This window comes from Rhopilema esculentum, chromosome 4, assembly GCF_057945365.1.
Source record: "Rhopilema esculentum isolate cy_ngs chromosome 4, ASM5794536v1, whole genome shotgun sequence".
In the NCBI taxonomy this organism is placed as follows: Eukaryota; Metazoa; Cnidaria; class Scyphozoa; order Rhizostomeae; family Rhizostomatidae; genus Rhopilema; species Rhopilema esculentum.
The window spans coordinates 3,502,766-3,520,359 of record NC_142818.1 but is presented as its reverse complement, the minus strand read 5'-3'; the positions used below and the strand labels follow the sequence as shown (position 1 = coordinate 3,520,359).

The window sequence follows — 17,594 nt, the reverse complement described above, 5'->3', positions numbered from 1 at the left end:
AGGGAGCAAATATTGCAGCAATATGTTCAAAACAGCATTTCATCTTCTCGTTGAATGAGAATACCAAAATTTCTGCGATATCCAGTCGTGAACCCACAAGTGCCCAAAAAGGCCTCATTAAAAAACGGTCGTATAAGTGTCGCTTTCCGCAAAATTCAAGGCCGTTAATGATGATCTAGAATCTCAGACACCTAAATGTGATCTTGCGAATGTTTTTTTAAAATAATCGTGTGACGTTGAAAGTAGCCTGCTGCAAAAGTTTTTGACTGAATTTAATAAGTTTTATAAGGGCTACAAAGTTTCGAGACTGTCCAATTAAAAATTTACTTTATTTGATATTTAAGAAAGAAATTTTTCTCAAAGTTAGAATAAAAAATGTTGCCAATGGTCAAAAGTTTCGTTTGATTGAGTTTTAATCATGGGATGACGCCTAATGGCTTAAGAAATGGTTTGAATTTAAAAGGGCATGCTGTGCACAACGCTGACGCCATTATTCACTTGTCGAAGTGGTGCAATACTTTTGCTCACCGAGTGTATTCCGAACAAGATTCTCCATCACCATTGGATGTTTCTCTCGTTATAAAACCAAAGTTGATCAATTCGATTCAACAACATTGGTGCCCTGTGTGAATCTTGAAGACACCAAGTGTGCGATTACAAACACCTAAAGAAATTTTGCTGGGAAACAATACTCAAATTTTGAATTAGAGACGTTGTCATTATGGTTGGTGGGGCCATAATCATCCTAGTAAGCGCGTGGAAAAATATCAAGATAACCACTACAGTTTTCTAACAATGAGGCAAATTATTCGTGCCTTTGAACTTTTTCTATTACCAGCCATTTTTAGTCGACGCATTATTTGTTTTTTTTAGTAAACCTTGCTTCTTGAATAGCTTGGAAAGATGTTCCGAAACGTCTGACGTCGCATTAAATTTCTTACTGCCAATAAGCAAATTATCTACTTTGGTTTCAATAGCTTCAATTGCTGTTAATGATGATTAATATTTAACTAGATATTACAAGATATCGGAGCAACCGTAACTGCAAAATGAATATAAAGAGACAACGCAACATGTGCTGGTGAGAGTTACTATGACAAATGCATGAATTCGACAATTCAAAAGGCAGGTTTCTTTACATCGAAAGACAGTGGTTCATGTAAAAACGCGAAATTTTCCCTGAAACATACATTTACTACAAAAAACTATAACAGTGAGACGAGAACAATCACTGTGTAGTGGTGACACACAAGAAGCATAAAATACACTACTCAGTTTCGAAGTTTGCTTTGACCCGGTTCTCTGCAATAGCTGTTTGAACAGTAACACCTGTTAGCGTGAAAGTAAAGCGGGGGGATAGGATGAGAAACCAAATAAAGCTGGTTTATCTCAAGTATTCAAGTGATTTATTTTCGTTGTACACCAATCTTGTATACACGGCTGTAGGCATGAAACAGCATGCTGAAATCGAATGAACAAACAGAGCCGCGATTTAGTAAATTTCAGCTTGTGGCATAAGTATACTTCATTAAAAATTGATTTTCGTGACAAGGATTATCTGCAATCATTGCCTGGTGGCTGTATTTAACATCAATTACCAACTAGCGATTAAAATTACGATTCACTTGGGTGAAAGAGCTAAAATTTGAATAATGAATGGAGTTTCAGGTCTCGAAGACACGAGCCAGTGCCCTATTCATGGCAACGAACTCGCTTGAATAAGATAGGTCACTGGCAGACGCCATATGAGCCACCAGCTGTGATCGTTCTACTGCTTGGTTTATTCAAAATCCTGTAATTTCTCGTATGTAGCGTAAGCCAGGGCATAGCGGAAAAATCTTTATTTTCAATGTGAGGCTGGATTGGTAGTAAAGAGAAACAAGATTGCAAGCCCAACGCAACATTCAGTAATCGCAAATTGTTAGCGCAGAGGCCTTTAAAAGGTTCCAAGGTCATGTCCAAGATCGGGCTTATAATTTAGGGTCATCCCTTATTTTACGCTGATTAATGCGGTACCCTAGTCTGGTTTATTGGGAAACGTAATTGTCTCCCAACATTCAGGCCGTCCCAACCCTGGCAATGTGGCGTAGATCTACTTTAGTCTACTTTGACGTTTACATACACTGCCAACTTCGATTTATTTCCCACACAGACCTTGTTAATTTTCATAAATAGGAAATGCTCGCGTTATTTATGGTAAATACAACCACTCTCTTTCCTTAATCTAGTTCGCAATATTTAAGTAAATAAAAGGGAACAATTCATTTTTTGTTGACGATTCTTTTGAAAAATTCATCTTTCTCTGTATGCTTGGACCTTCTGAAAAACCATGATGGCATTACTTTAACGCTGAAGTTGTACACGGAAGAAAAGTTTGGGTTGCTCGCACATCAAGGAAAATGCGACACCAATTCGAGAGTCCTTCATAAGGCTAGGCTATAGTGCATGGTATTATATATTTGATTAATTTAAAACTCTAAAAGATCAACACCTGGCCACAGGAATAATCTCTATTCTTGTTCTGGAAACTGGTGTTATTTGGTTAAAGAAGTCAACATATACCGACGAATATGGTATTTAATAACGTATACCACATAGAAATTTCCGACATACTGATTGTAAAGAACCACGAGAAAGACCCCTACTGTTTTTACACCTGAATGCTTCTGCTATTGAGGCGTTGGTATAATTCAGTTCGGACCTTAGGTAGAAGTCCCGGGATACCGTTAGCAAAATTTACCATACTGAATCACATCCATACAATCTTAATTTTGCATCCCGAGGAAATAGTTTTGTCTCGTTAGAACAGCAATAATAATTTGCATTCCTAACCAGATTTCAATGATTTCATCGCACAATTTGTTCAACTGACGGCTAAATTGGCTTTCCTGAAGTAAAAAATAATTATATTTGAAGATGTGAAATAAAGAATCTCAAATGTAAATGTAAAAAGGTCAATTCTAAATACATTAATGACATTTAGAATTTCTTTCTTGAAAACAGGAAACTAAGATGATAATTATTCAAATCGTCCATTCTATATCACCTTAAACAGTGGCTTTTACAGGAAAAAAACCAAATTAAGCCGAGTGCATAGAACCTAGAATTAAACCAACTCATTAACAATAGAAATGACAGAATGCTCATTTTAATTCTTTATTGCACTCGATAGAAAGACGTAATTGAAGAAGAAAAGTCTATATGCACTGATGTATTTAACAGCTTGGAAACTTCAAAGGAAATTTGGACTAGACAACTGTGCATTTTGTAGATTAAGATTTAGATAAAAATTATCTTATTTGCATTGCTTGCTTTTCTAAATATGCCGCAATGTAAAAAGCGATTGGGAATTTGAGTTGCTCACCGGCTGACTGACTGCTCAGTGGACCGCGTTCTCATTAAGTATTCTCTCGAAATTTGATGCTAATAAATAATAGATTAAACTGCCAAAATAGCACGCCGTAGCGCGATTATTTCCAAGCCATGATTCGCCTTTCGTCTGTGCCGTCAATGTGAAGGCAAGTCTAAGCAAATAAGATCGTATTTTGCGACTTCATCGGCCAAGAAAATCAGAAGGATTAAATTCAAGTTGACGAGAAGAGAATCAAAGATTTCGTGTCCTTTGTTCACGAATCTTAAGGATCGGGTAAAAAAGAATCAAAGACGAGCATGTAAGTGTTAGTTTTGTTTGGTAATTTATGAATGATTGATTGTGCTGTTTTGAAAAACCTTACTTAATCTGACCAAAATCTTCTGCTGGTGTAGCCTACAAAGCAGATTTCCTTGTTATCGTTACTCGACTACTCGATCTTCAATCTCCATTTTCAGAGAACTTAAAAAATAAATGCGATTGTTTTAATAGATAGTTCAAATTTGATAAAATACTTCACTTTGTGTAGAAGAAACTTGTGTGTTAAATAAAAACCTATACAGATGAATGCGCTTGAGATAATTCATTCAAAGGACTTGCTATTTGTGTGCCAAAAATCTGCACATAATCTTTAACAGTCATAAACTATTCGTTAGTGCTGTATATTGTTTGTAACTTAATACAAACAATTTTTGATTAAGAATGAAAATTTATTTTGGATTCATATTTCTATTTGGTTTTGTAGAACGTGGATGATTACTAATTTGCGAGTGAAGGCCAAAAAATTAAAGAATCATTATTGATATCTTATCCAAGTTTCAACGCAGACAGCAGTTCATACTAATGATATCGGTTATTTGTGCGACCGTAATGATGAAATAAACTTCAGGATAAGCTTAAAAACTGTAATATCATGCTTCTCTTTCCAGACAATAATATCGTCGGCAACTCTTTAAAACAGCTAACTATCATATTATAAATAATCAATTAGCGAAAAGGTTCGGCAAAAAATTAACTGTGACAGATGTTGTCGAAGTTTTCGTGATTATCGCTGAATACAAAGTTGTTCGATTTATTATTACGACTTCAACACACTTCAACACACGCATTACATTTTCATCCCCTCTCTCTTCCTTTTGCCTTCGTTAATTATTCAACGCACGTAAATTATTGTGACGATGTGTGGGTAAACAATCCAAGAAAGTGTAAAGGAAACTTCAAACGGAGGAAGATGACCTTACAGTCTTCATCATGGCTTTTATCTTGGCATTACTGTACGATTCGTTTGTTTGTTTCATGCGCCAACAAAATGCGAAATCAAAGTAAATTTATTTGCTCCATTCTTCTCTACTCTAAGTATCTTTAAAGTGAAACATTCATTTTGTTTTCCAATAACGATTTCTTATTATTGGCATTAGTGCTAGATTGAATGTTCAGCTATCAATTGGCTAATTGAAAAGTGAGGTTTCAACCGGTATTGGTAACAAATACACACATTTTGCACTTGGATAAGAGTTAACCTGCTGTGAAAATGGGGAAAAATAACACTTCAAGACAAATCCATATGACTTTAGAGAACATATACTGATTGGAAAGTTGATTTGATTAAAAAGCCAAGTTCTCAAACCATAATCCTCACGAATGCAAAGGATCTCATTCTTATGAATCATCAAGGAGACCTGATGTCGTAGGGAATAGAGAGGCAATTACATTTCATACAATTCACTCAAAGTTACCCATTTAAGTCCTGCTCTCTCAGATTTGACGACTTTAAATGCTGAACTTTAGATGTGGAGAAAGGCAATGTTTTCAGCAAACGTAGGTGATGAGAACAAGTTTCGAGCAAACAGTCTGCCGGAAATAACAAGCTACTGCTTTAAAACTAAAGTTGATACTCTACCTAACTTGCATGAAACATCTGCAGAAAGATTTGTGAAATTATTTTGAGATAAAATGATTTTTGATGATATAAAGCAAAGTAACAGCATGCTAAGTTTCCGGAGCTAAGATTCCAGCCCGTTGAAAAGTTTCCTTTATTTGAAAAAAATATAAAAAATACAATTGTGAATAACAAAACAATGATACGAATACGAAACTATAATAGACTTCTAAGAAGATACTTGAAAGCCTATCTCTGCGTATAATGTTCATTTGCTTTCGAATAACAAATACACGACAGGAAGCTATAACAATGAGGAAACGTCTGAAAATTGAAGAACAGAACTTAGCGATCGCTGATTGGTCAAAATAGAAACCAATCAAACGTGTCATTTTCTTTTTACGTTACTTTCGATCCACAGCTGTTTATGAATTATTGCTTAGGCTTACTGACGTTTCATACCCAGACAACGTCTTTGCCTTATGCGTTACTTCCCTTAAATTTTTATACGTTATTTAGTGTCAATGATTCAAATTTTAAATTTTTATCCGGTTGAAAAAATTTCCACAGTTTCACATTATTAATCTGCTTATTCTGATCATAAAGAAATTAAGGATAGGTTGTAAAAGCTGTGCCTTCACCAGAAAACATACAACTGGCGTACAACCACGCAGCTCATTCTCAGGCCCGATAACAATTTTCAATTAAAATGCACGTGAATGGTTTGCTCTGGTAACTCAGTCGCCTCTAACTTCTGACTTTATTTCTAAGACGAGGTAAGAAAGCTTAGGCTGGTTGTCACATTTCATATGCTGAAGTTTCCATCGTATTTCTTGTTCCCGATTTAAAGATATAACGAAAACACTTAATTGTATGGCACCCTCACACATCCTTATTGGCCTAGGGAAACAAACCTTTCTGATTTCCTAAAAATGAAATCCCATGCCAGATTTTCAGGAAAAGTGCCTAATTTTTATAGGCTGTAAACGATCTTACCATAAGAGACAAAGCAAATGGGAATGATATTTGCTGAAACATGAAAACCGAGCTTAATTGTTTCTACCAACAGCAGATCAGGGCTTGTGTTCTACTTTACAAGAAAAAATGATTTCAACACTCTTATAATCTATGTATACCTACACCCAAAGCAACGTCACCCAACCGCATTGCCCTACCTGCAACCATAGGGTTCAACACAGCATATTAGAGCTTATTGTAGAAAGACTAGTCTAAACAAACAAATGCTAACAAGTTTGTTTTATCAACAGTAGCAAAACAGAGAGAAGATGAAGATAGATGCATCAGTTGTTTACCATTATTTATATGGTTACCAACCAATGCGACTTGCAAGTCAAGAAGATATAAACTCATTTCAATGTCCAGGTTAGCAAATTTAAATTCAAACTTCTGTGTCTTTTGGGTATTTTCACATTTTAAATTCAAACTTATGTAGCTGAATTGTGACGCTGTAAAACACGTGAATTATTCCTTGCCTAGGCTGGCTATTGTGTAGACAAGCCATCGGTTCTCCTCTATCACCTTTTAGCGCCCCTTCAATATTTAAACTGTAAGCCCCAGACAGAACTTTGATCACACTGCCTTCGAAATTTCTTATTGAACTGTTTTTTTATGATTAATATTAAATTCATTCAACCTTAGAAAAAGACGCACCGCAGATAGATCCCAGTGGTGATGCTAAGACACAAGGAGAAATTAAAGTCCAAAGAAAAATAAGAGCACCGGATGGGATAGCTTTGTGCATATCGAGCATACCCGAGGCAAAATATGGTGCTTGCGCTTTGCGGGATATACCGGCTGGAACGTGGTTTGGCCCTTACGAAGGAAAGCTCGTCAGACGAAACGAAGCTGTTGAAGGAAAATTGTCGGAGTTTATGTGGGAGGTGAGTTTATAGAACTTGCTGATAGATACAATACATATCTAAAACCACTAAATACATAAAAATTAATTTTGGTGTTTCAAAATGAGCGACATTACATAGATGGAGAGGCTTAGAATTAATAATTACCATTCAAATGTTCAATAATTTCAAACACGCTCTGTTGCATACATTTAAATTCTTTTCCGGAATACTAATATTTCTACACCCTAGTTGATAGTTTAGGCAAATATCATACAAGTCACACGAAACAATCTCCTTCTAATCACCTACGTTATTCAATAGTGAACAAAGACCGTTACAAGGGGAATGAGATAATGGATGGATTTTCCCTTGTTGAAATCTAATGTTAATGTTCCAAGATTTTTGGCAGGGGCTGTAAATACGTCGATGACATAGTATCTTATAATGCGGTGAAGCAGATAATGAAAAATGTACATAATAGACTGAATAAAGAGTATAATCAAATAAAATTTCTTTCTCACGAAGATTTTTCACGATGGTGAAGTCAGTCATTTCCTCGATGGATTGAGTCTCCACACGTGGATGCCGTATGTGCAATGTGCGAGACATAAGAAGGAACAAAATATGGTTGTCTTCCAGTACCATGGTTGTATATACTACCGTACCATACGGGAAATAGCACCGGGATCTGAGCTTTTAGTCTGGTATGATACAAAATATACACAGGTACTGGGCTTGCCTGTGGCCTGGAATGACAGTAAAGGTATGTACCGGCAGTGAACAACCCACTGATTTTGTCTTCTAGGGCATCTAGGCATCAGGCTCATCATAGAGTTATTTCCAGATATACTTAGCTTGATATTATGATCAAGAAACATAATCTACGTTTTTTAACTACATTCATTGTATACTTCTAATATCATCCTGTTGTTGTTGTTGTTGTTGTTGTTGTTGTTGTTGTTGATTTACCATATAATTTGAAGCTTAGAAATTTAGGAAATGCTTCTAAAACAACTGCACACAAGCCAATTCGTTCTATTGATATTCTTTGCTGTTTGGTTCAAAAAGTGCGATATCGTCATTTGAAAATATTATTTCAGCAACGAAAGAGTATAGCCCGAATGAATAAGGGAGAAAATATAGAAGTATTTCTAAAAAGCTCTCCCAAAAAACCGATGCATTAATATATAATGAAAAGTTCTTTCCAATAAAAGTAATTTTACTCTTTTTTTAAGCTTTGAACGCCAAAAGGAAGGTTACTGCTAACAACGCAAATGAGATTGTTCGGAAAAAACGTCTTGTAGAGAGGAGCGAAGAATCCTCCTCAAGTCCTCGCGAGAGGTGCACTGAGAAAGTCCAATGTTCAGTAACGAGACCAAGCAGTAAGAGTACCAACGATAACCGTCTAGATGTGGTATATAGTCACAAAGACAAAATAAATATTGACAGAACTAGCATGCACATTTCACAATGTACTATCAAGAGCGATCCGTCAACTGTAAGCGGTCACCGAAAATCTGCTCATCCGCACAGCGTGCAAAGGCATCACAGTGACATGCATTTCCCCCCAGCAACTAGGGGGCTGCATGGATCTCCAGCAGCTACAAGGCCATACCTTGATAAATCGAGGCATTACTACGAAAACTGGCATCACATGCAAGCAAGTGAAAATCAGACCACGCCATATTTACCGCATTTAGATAAATCCTTTGACTTGTACCAATCAGAACATAAACAAAGCTATGAGAAACATTTTCACCCACAATTGCCAATTACTATGACGTCACAGGTGCATGATCTTCAAAATTATTACCACTACAATGCAATCAAACACGAGGACATGTGTCGCTTTAGAGAGGCAAAGCCGTCATTCAGGCCTATTGCTTGAACTGTGCAGAAGCAGTGGCTTTTTTTAAGTAAAAATAAAATAAACATATTCATTGTTCTATATGTTACCATGATTTCAGATTTAATAAGCTTAATACTTGAAATATATATATATATATAGATTACAAGAGGGTTTATGCTAAAAAACTGAAATGTATAAATGACAGCAGCAGGTTCAAAGGCCAACTCCAGCACGAGTTAATAGCCTGATAGACGACACAAAGAAGGAACAGTTTTCATTATGCTCGAGCAGGTTAAAATTCTATGTAAAGACTTGTTTACAAATGCGGGAGGCTTATTGTAACACTATTTGGTTAATAATACAGAAATCCCCAAAGCTGGCTAGTACTTGTTTTGCTATTTACGTGAAGAATGTACCAAATAGGCCTTTACAGCTCAGAAGAGGCCCAACTATTTGTCTGTTTTAAACTAGACAAAATAGATTTGATAGTTACTACCATAAAAAGATATAATTGTATGTTTCAAACAAGAAAATAAATAACTTGTAAACAAGTACCTTTCTATTTTAACGAATTCCTTGACCAGTCACGTCCCTGGTGCAAAATTTGCACTCAAATTCCAAGAGTTACCACAAGAAAATATTCCATTAAAAACCATTCCGATCTACGACTGCCATCAAAAACATATGGCTTCAGCTAAACAACATACATAAGATGGAGAAAAAAGGCCAATAACAAACACTTAACACCAATGAAACATCCGCGTCAAAGACTGTACTTTCTGATGTTAGGTTTTTCATACTTCGTCGCTGGCCTAACGAACCAGCTGGGAGCCTTAATATAAAATTTGCCCTCTAGTGTTGTATACCAAATAAAACTAATTTCAATACTAACCAAGTATTCTCTGGGACGGATGAATGATTCTCTGGTATATGCGTTTACCGTGACATAATTGCAAAATTTTCATTTTTATCAGTTGTCACAAGTATCGTTCATGTAAGGTAGTTTAGGAATTTGTTGTGACAATTTACTACCTTAGTTTGCAATTTTAATTTGTTGAGGAGATGATTTTCAGAACAGGTAATTGCAATGGCATTAATGTAAGATGGCATAAAAACGAAGGTTATTTCGAATTCAAGCGTGCACTTGGCACTGAAAAACCTATATGCATTGGATATTGGTAGGACCGTCGTACAGGTTGAAGTCATCATTGTGTTTCTTATTCATAAAAAGATAAAAGAATTATGATACTTTATCTACAATGTACCAAGAATCTTCAAGAGCTTCTCCTACCAACACTGTACAGTCAAATGAACTTCACAGTGGAAATCAGATCCCTTAAGAATAAAAATTAAGAAGAATATTCTTGCGACGGGCAATGAATATTTGAAACGAGAGTTATAAAAACGAGAAGTTGGGGGAAATAGCTACGTGGATTTTGCAAATAGATCTCCAGCGGACGGTAATGGGGCCAATCCAGCATTTGGATCCGGCAACTTTGTAAGATCCGGTAAGTTGTGCAAGTGAGATTCGAGTCCTTTTCTTACTTGTGTTACTCTAGCAAGCTTCTTCCTGGATTCCTAAAACGAAAGATGAATCTTCTAAATCTGTTTTTAAAATTTATAAAAACATTTGTGCTGATGACGTAGATCAATAAAGATTCCGTTAAGTGACGTTTTAGATTCAGATTATAATACTAGATAGTAATAATAATGAAGCATTTTTATTTTATATTTTTCTACTTACAACAGTAATCTCACTTTACAGGTAGTCACTATCGGCTAGCCTGGTGACAAGTCTTCCAAGTTGCAAGAGTCTTAACGTATAAATAATAAATAATAATTTTTGGTATTTACACAGGTTAATTTGTTTAGTAAATTACATCACTGGTATCAATCATTATCAAGACCAGTATTTTTCTTAATAAAAATTGGTATTTACAAGAAAAAATTGATTCTATAGATATAAATTGAAAATATTATTGAGGGCAGTCACCATGTAATATCATAATAACATCTTTATCACCATATAATAAAAATTCTATCAGTCCCGCACAAGAAATATCATTACATCCAAAAAGTCAAAAAAGGAATCGCTAATGTAGGGCATCAGTAGGTGGGGGGGGGGAGGGTCGAAGCAATTACTGGCTTCTTCGGGTATGAGGAAAGAGATATTATCCTGATATCAGGAAAGACTTTCAAAATATTAAGAGAATATTTCAATAGATAATATCATGGTGAAATAAAATCGAATGCAGTTCTTATTGAAGATATCGATGGCAATGCCATCTAAATCTTCACTTCAAGTTTGAAAAGAAATAGTGAATAAGTTCGATTTGTGGTTTGAAACATTATAAAAAACCTAGCAAAATTTTAATATCGAACTTCAAAAGTAGGAGAGATTAAAGGAAATTGCCTGCATTTTAACACCTTTGTTTGTAGGACACATTGGGTTTAATACGATACATATTATTGTACGACAGTGGGGGGACATCTATGATAGTTCTGGGACACCTGTGATAGTGTTGGGACACACTGTTTGATATCTGTACAAACTCCTCACCTCTAATCTATCTTCAGTTAGCGCCAGCATATATTTTTGATATGTAGTGTATTCAGCAAGCTTCTTTTGCACAATCTGCCTGTCTGCCAGCTCAGCCGAGAGCCGTTTGTTGTATTCCGAAAGATGATGACAAGCTTCAGATAGCGATTTCAGCAATTTCTTTCCATCTTCATATTCTGTTATTGGACAAAATCACTTTTAAGTTTAGAAGAAGGGGTATTCGAAATCATGTGATAACGTAGTGAAATTCGTAACCGTCAGGAGAAGGTAGCGGAGCTACTATAACTGCCTTACTTATTACTAAATAATATCAAAAGAACTTACGCTACAACAAAAAGAATTGAAATGAAGATTGTCAAGGTTAGAATAATATGTTCTTTTTCTGAAGCACTGTCATTTGCAGGGTCGCCGAGAGGAGGAGGCGACAAAGGGGGCAAATTCCTCTGGGGCCTCAAGCTCTACGGGGCGTAAAAAAGTAATGAATTCAATTTTAATGAAGTTAATCAAACGTAGCCAAATGTGCCGAAAAATAAAACGTTTCAAACGATGCCAAGAAATGATTGTAGCGCATTTAAAGCGAATCTGAAGGACGTGGAAGCAAACTTTTTCTGCTCGCACGGTTTCTAGGGGCCACGTCTTTTGTTTTTGCTCTAGGGCCTCCAAAACCCCTTGGCGGCCATGATTGAAAACTTAGCAGCAACTGTAAATGGAGTTGTATTAAAGGCGCTCAAATTATTTAATTTCTTTAACTGTTTTTTGTTTCTCATTAAGAAACAGTTAACGGTAGCCTAAAGCAAAGTAAATTTATTTCTACCTGACTTTGAAGAGCTGGGGCGGTGGGAATGTGAACAGAAAAATCAAAGATTTATCTTGCAAATATCTGCTGAGTGATTATATATAGAAGAGAATAAATACGCTTTTGCATGTCGTTGAACGAGCCAGTATATGATCAAAAGTAAAAAGTGACTACGGACATGAAAAGTAAATAGATATTCTGACGCTTCGAGTATAACTTTCTCATCAGGGTATAATTTTTCCTCCTGAAAAGTGGAAATATACTCGAAACGCCAAAACACATAATTGATTTTCCTATACTTCTACGTTAAATTATAAATAAATAAATATAGGTATTCTTGATACTTGATTGGAAAGATATCAAAGTCAACATACCAGTTATTTTGTCAAGATTCGCTGGATCTGTAATCTCACCCGGCAGGCTTGCAATCTTCTCTCGTGCCGAGGCATCTTGTGATGCTGAGTGTTCCAGCTCTGTCAATTTCTTTATTAATTCATCTGGCTACAGTTCAAAAGATAAAATAACATCAACAGTCCGTCGTTAAGGATGCATAGCAACCATTTTTAGAGGGAAGTAGACTTGGTGCTATATAAAAATGTTTCTCAAGGATTTTCTTTAAGACCAGGCAATGCCAGGAACCCCTCAGTCCAGGTGAGTAAACTAGAGTAAGCTAGAGAAATTCAAGAAAGTTTCTAAATTGCGTAGGGCGAGGAAGCAATCCTACTCGCTTACTCATTGGTGCATGCGTCCATGGGCAATGTTAGAGTGACTTCATTGATTTCACCGTTAAAATCATTAAAAAACAAGGAACTACAAGAACGATAACCAAGGACAAATATTTTAAAAGTGTCCAATTTTAAAGCGCTTGAAAACGCCATTTTTGCGAATACAGTAAAAAATGAACGAAGAAACTCCAGTTTATACAAATCAATGTCGTAAAGTTATACAAAAGGCGTAACCATTTGTCTATATATTTGAGCTATTTCCGTTCTGGTGGTATGAGATGAACCGCAAGATATAGATTTTCATGATTTCTGTTGAAACACGTGCCTTGTTCTTTTAAACACTGCTACAAGTGTTACAGATGATTAAAAAGTTGGCTTGAACAAGAGCTTTGATTTATCACAAAGCGATAAGTTCCTTATTATAACATGAAAAGTGGTTACGTAAAAAGAATCTACAAGACATTATCATTTTTAAACTACCACGGACTTGGATGTGTCTGTCGACATCTGCTGTGGGTTAGAAAACTGAATCAGGGACAGTACTACATTATTTACTAACATTACTAAAACTGTTTATAGCAAGCAATATTTAAAAACCTGTGAAATTTTAAACCTATTTTATTGCAAGCTAAGCGTAAAATCCTATTCAAAAAACCATTTATAACAACTTGAGATGAAATAATTACTTAGTTCCTTTATTTGACCTTCTGAGAAAACGGACTGTTTCTGTTCACGTATATTTCAATATAGACAGATTCTGAATGCTGAATGCTGCCGCTGTTTCGCTTCACCTTGCGATATCAAAGTATCAAAGCCTCACCGTAAATTGTTCAATTGGCCCCACTCGAAAAACCCCACCCCTCGAATAAGCCCCCACTGCTACCATAAATTCTCGAATTGGACCCCTCCATTTCACGATTTTTGTCATCTGAGGTTGCCTATGGCATTATATTGAATTACCACAACAAATTCATACTTTTGGTAGTAACTAATTAAATGCTCATAAAAAAAATCTACTAAAATAAATGAGGTCTTTTAATAATGTCTTCTTAATGTCTACAATAACTTTACAAGCCAAAAATATCAAAAATGAATAAGCCCCCAGGGGGCTAATTCGAGGATTTACCGTATATGATAACAAACAACTTACATCTGGAATCTTTGATGGAGGCTTGAGATCTTCAGTTCTAGATTTTTTGACAGGTGGTGGGCTGTTGGATTCCTCCACAGGTGCTGTTATTATTGCTAAATAAAAAATGTTCTAATTAATAATAAAAAACAATGACATATTTACTGTCTTCATAGCATGTTAAAAACTTAGATTGTTGGGCATCAGGGGCGTCACTTCATACTTTTTGTTGGGGGGGGGGGGGGGCGTAACTTTTTGTTGCACATTTGCCCTGCAAATAAATTTTGCATTATCAAAAGTTGAAAAAGCTACCAAAGAAAATAAACCAAAAGAGGCATTAAAGCTTCATTATTCTTGAAGAATGATACATTGTAATGGTTTTTCTATTCTAAGACTTTTCTTGTTGTTGACCACTTTTTGATACTTTGCCTTAAAACACTGTCAGGTTGTGTTTCTCCTACAGAAAAACTTTTATCATAACAATAATCATAGGCCTATTAGTGCTTCGCATACAAAAGACACAACTCATTTTTCTACAACAAACTTTCCACATGCATACTAGCATTCCACTGAATTCGTGGTTGGTTACCCTAGATGCAAAATCATTATACACACACAAACATTCCTAAAGATGAGGGTATTGAAGCTAAGCCTTGATGCCATTAATCATAATTGGGAAACTACCCCGCTGCATATAAAATAAATCATCAAATTCTGATATCTATTCACAGACATGATGATTTTGCCTTTAACAGCAAGTTTTAAAGAAAAATTCAAGGCACCTCAATGGGAAGATCCTTTTCTCAAATTATGCCAACATATTCACTGACAACAATAGTAAAGCAACCCTGTTGGGGTACAGTCCAATATTTTGGAAAATATCTGAGATGACATAACTTGAATCTGGCCACGCATGCTCTAAAAGCTAAAAGGCACAAAGACCATCCACAAAAGAATGAAGCAAACTCAAATAAAATGCTTTTGCATTTGGCAAATTGAGCCACCTAGCTCTAATAGGGTGAGTGAAGACAATAATTTAATATTCAAAATGCAGTTAAAGTTTTGTCATACCCATTCCTTTCCTCAGTCTGTCTAGAAAAATTTGATCATAAACATCTCTTTCCTTCCATATCCCCAAAATTCTTTCAAGAGCATTTGTAGTATCTGAGCTGCATTCTCTATAAAGAGACAAAAATACAAAATATATACTACTAGTAAACAAAAGAGATATTAAATTTCTACAAAAATTAAATTTGAAGCTCTCATGTGTTGATTCCCAAGAAAATCAGCCTTGAACACTACATAATTAGAAAATATATCAGCCGGCAAACAGGGCTTAGCTATTAATTCATAATTTCAAGTCAAACACATTGCATAAATATAACACAATATTTCCTCAATGAAACTAAAATTCAATAATGTTGACTCACTTAGCACAGTGCCGGAATGCTGTGGGAAGCACACTGGAGAATTCCCTTGAAAACTCGGTTCCTTTTTTTCTACTGTTTTGTAGAATATCATTCGTGAGGTACATCATTGTAAGTTTCTTTTTTGGCTTGGCTACAAAAAATATTGTCATAATCATATTGCATCTTTTATGCTATTGACTTTAAACCAAACTTGGGTGTCTTTGGGTAGGACTGATACACCAGCTTACAGTGTGGAAAAGGTACTTTTCTTGTCCACTCCCACCCAAATATCATTTATATTTTTTATTTTTGTGTAACTACTTCCTGTTAGAGTTCATGGTAGGTCGATAGATTTGGGTCAATGGTCGATAGATTGATTTCTATTGCATGCATTCTTAAGGTAGAATTTTCGCCCTACAACTTGCATTGTAACTTCTGTCCTGAGTCAGAAAATTAAATGGAATCCAAGATAGACTCTGAACGGGTAGCAAAAATGGAAGCTTGCATGCTGCCAACATAATGGCATCTTGCATAGTATGAAGCTTGGAAGTTATCTTAATCAAATCAAAAGACAACAAATGTTCAGAAGATAAAAATGCTAAGGACAATATTTATAAACTGGATAGATGTCCAAAATTATTGTTCATGTTCTAGTCATGAAACAAGCCCAAGGTTTCTGAATGGCATTGTTTTTAATTTTCATTACGCTGTGTTTATAGGAAGTATGCAAGCTTGCAAAATACAGTGGCTAGGTGATGGGATCAAAGTTTACCATCGAATGAAGGGTTGACTAGCCAACTTTACTTACCTTTTTGCAACTCTTTCAACCATGTTTGAACGATGGCCTTGTTGTGTTTCCGATGGTGGATTATCCATAATGATAGCGTCTGCACACTTTGTTGGGTACTCGTTAAATCGTTAATCTTTTTTTCTAGTGCTGTTGTTGAGAACGACGACATCTTTTTGCATTAAATCTAGATATTAGTGAAAACTTTGTACTAGCTCTTTGTTCGAGCACGAACCATAATAGTTTAACCGTCTTGAAATGACCTCGATTTCAATAGAGTCTCGTTTCTACACTTGAATTAGACTCAGGGCTCTGGGGCTTATTCTGTAGGGAAAGGGCTGATTAGTGAAAGCACACCTTAACCATACAAGTTGTCAGAAATTCTAAGTTTTTCAACTTCAATTTTGAATTGTAGGTATACATTGGATCAAAGTGCTGGAATGACATACCTATTGATGTTAAAAAATCTTCCAGCAAAAATATTTTCCAGTGAAAACTAAAATACCTTGTTTTTTGAAAGTAAATACTTTACCTGATTTAGATTATTTCGAACTTATATTAAATTAAAAGATGTTTAGAGATCCAATCTTAAACAGGGGGTGTTCTCTCCTCGATTAGCCCAGCTCTTGAGAGGGTACCTCGTTAAGAAATTCCCTCTCGTGTAATTGGATATGTATGCTATTATTTCTTTCTTCTTTCTTAATTTGCTCTGTTTGTATTTAATTTGTATTGCATGTAGCATTGAATCAATATAATGAAACTGAAACTTGAGAATAAGACGCTATTGCTCTTCATAACAGGTTATACCGTAAGTGCCAAAAATCTGGGACAATACATCCTGGGACATTGAAACCCGGGTTGCACCAGGGACTCGTTTAATTTTAAATCATTATGGAAATGTTAACAGTTAAATGCAAAAATTACTTTCCAAACCCTCTAGTACAAAGAAAAAGATAAAACCCTAAAATTTTCAAATCCAAATATGTAGTATGTAAAAACAAAGTAGAAAAATAATTGAACGATCAGCAGAAATAAAAAAATAATTCCTTCATGTTCTAGAGTTTTTAAGACGGCATTTAAATTGTTGGCGCTTAACTTTGATTTTGCATTCCATAACATACCCCTTCTTAAAAGAAAAGCAATTTTGGCCACATGCTTTCGTGAAACGGGACACATAGTTAGGAGTTTGTGATTTGAAATTCCCGATGACTGATTTCTGACAACCTGT

At 35.5% G+C, this 17,594-nt stretch overlaps 2 protein-coding genes across 2 annotated transcripts; one reads left to right on the top strand and one right to left on the bottom strand.

The window, feature by feature from the left end:
- Positions 1-3,073: 3,073 nt before the first annotated feature.
- Positions 3,074-9,511, top strand: LOC135691039 (uncharacterized). The gene is made up of 5 exons (XM_065208775.2): positions 3,074-3,671; positions 6,518-6,632; positions 6,909-7,150; positions 7,637-7,874; positions 8,347-9,511. The coding sequence occupies exons 2-5, from the start codon at positions 6,536-6,538 to the stop codon at positions 8,997-8,999; spliced, it is 1,230 nt and encodes a 409-aa protein (XP_065064847.2). The 5' UTR covers positions 3,074-3,671; positions 6,518-6,535; the 3' UTR covers positions 9,000-9,511.
- Positions 9,512-9,605: 94 nt separating this feature from the next.
- LOC135691045 (regulation of nuclear pre-mRNA domain-containing protein 1B) lies at positions 9,606-16,632 on the bottom strand. Its single transcript, XM_065208784.2, has 7 exons — positions 16,388-16,632; positions 15,601-15,730; positions 15,242-15,348; positions 14,192-14,286; positions 12,691-12,817; positions 11,521-11,696; positions 9,606-10,538 (listed from the first exon to the last, which is right to left on the bottom strand). The coding sequence occupies exons 1-7, from the start codon at positions 16,536-16,538 to the stop codon at positions 10,386-10,388; spliced, it is 939 nt and encodes a 312-aa protein (XP_065064856.1). The 5' UTR covers positions 16,539-16,632; the 3' UTR covers positions 9,606-10,385.
- Positions 16,633-17,594: the final 962 nt, after the last annotated feature.

Bases quoted from the DNA above. Each gene is read 5' to 3' on its own strand.
- LOC135691045 (XM_065208784.2), bottom strand. From the start codon at position 16,538: ATGTCGTCGTTCTCAACAACAGCACTAGAAAAAAAGATTAACGATTTA. The intron at 14,287-15,241 runs GTATGACAAAAC...TTTTTTATTTAG, and splicing joins CAGACTGAGGAAAGGAATGG to CAATAATAACAGCACCTGTG. The intron at 11,697-12,690 runs GTATGTTGACTT...GTCCAATAACAG, and splicing joins GAATCTTGACAAAATAACTG to AATATGAAGATGGAAAGAAA.
- LOC135691039 (XM_065208775.2), top strand. From the start codon at position 6,536: ATGAAGATAGATGCATCAGTTGTTTACCATTATTTATATGGTTACCAA. The intron at 7,151-7,636 runs GTGAGTTTATAG...TTTCTCACGAAG, and splicing joins TGTCGGAGTTTATGTGGGAG to ATTTTTCACGATGGTGAAGT. The intron at 7,875-8,346 runs GTATGTACCGGC...TCTTTTTTTAAG, and splicing joins GGCCTGGAATGACAGTAAAG to CTTTGAACGCCAAAAGGAAG.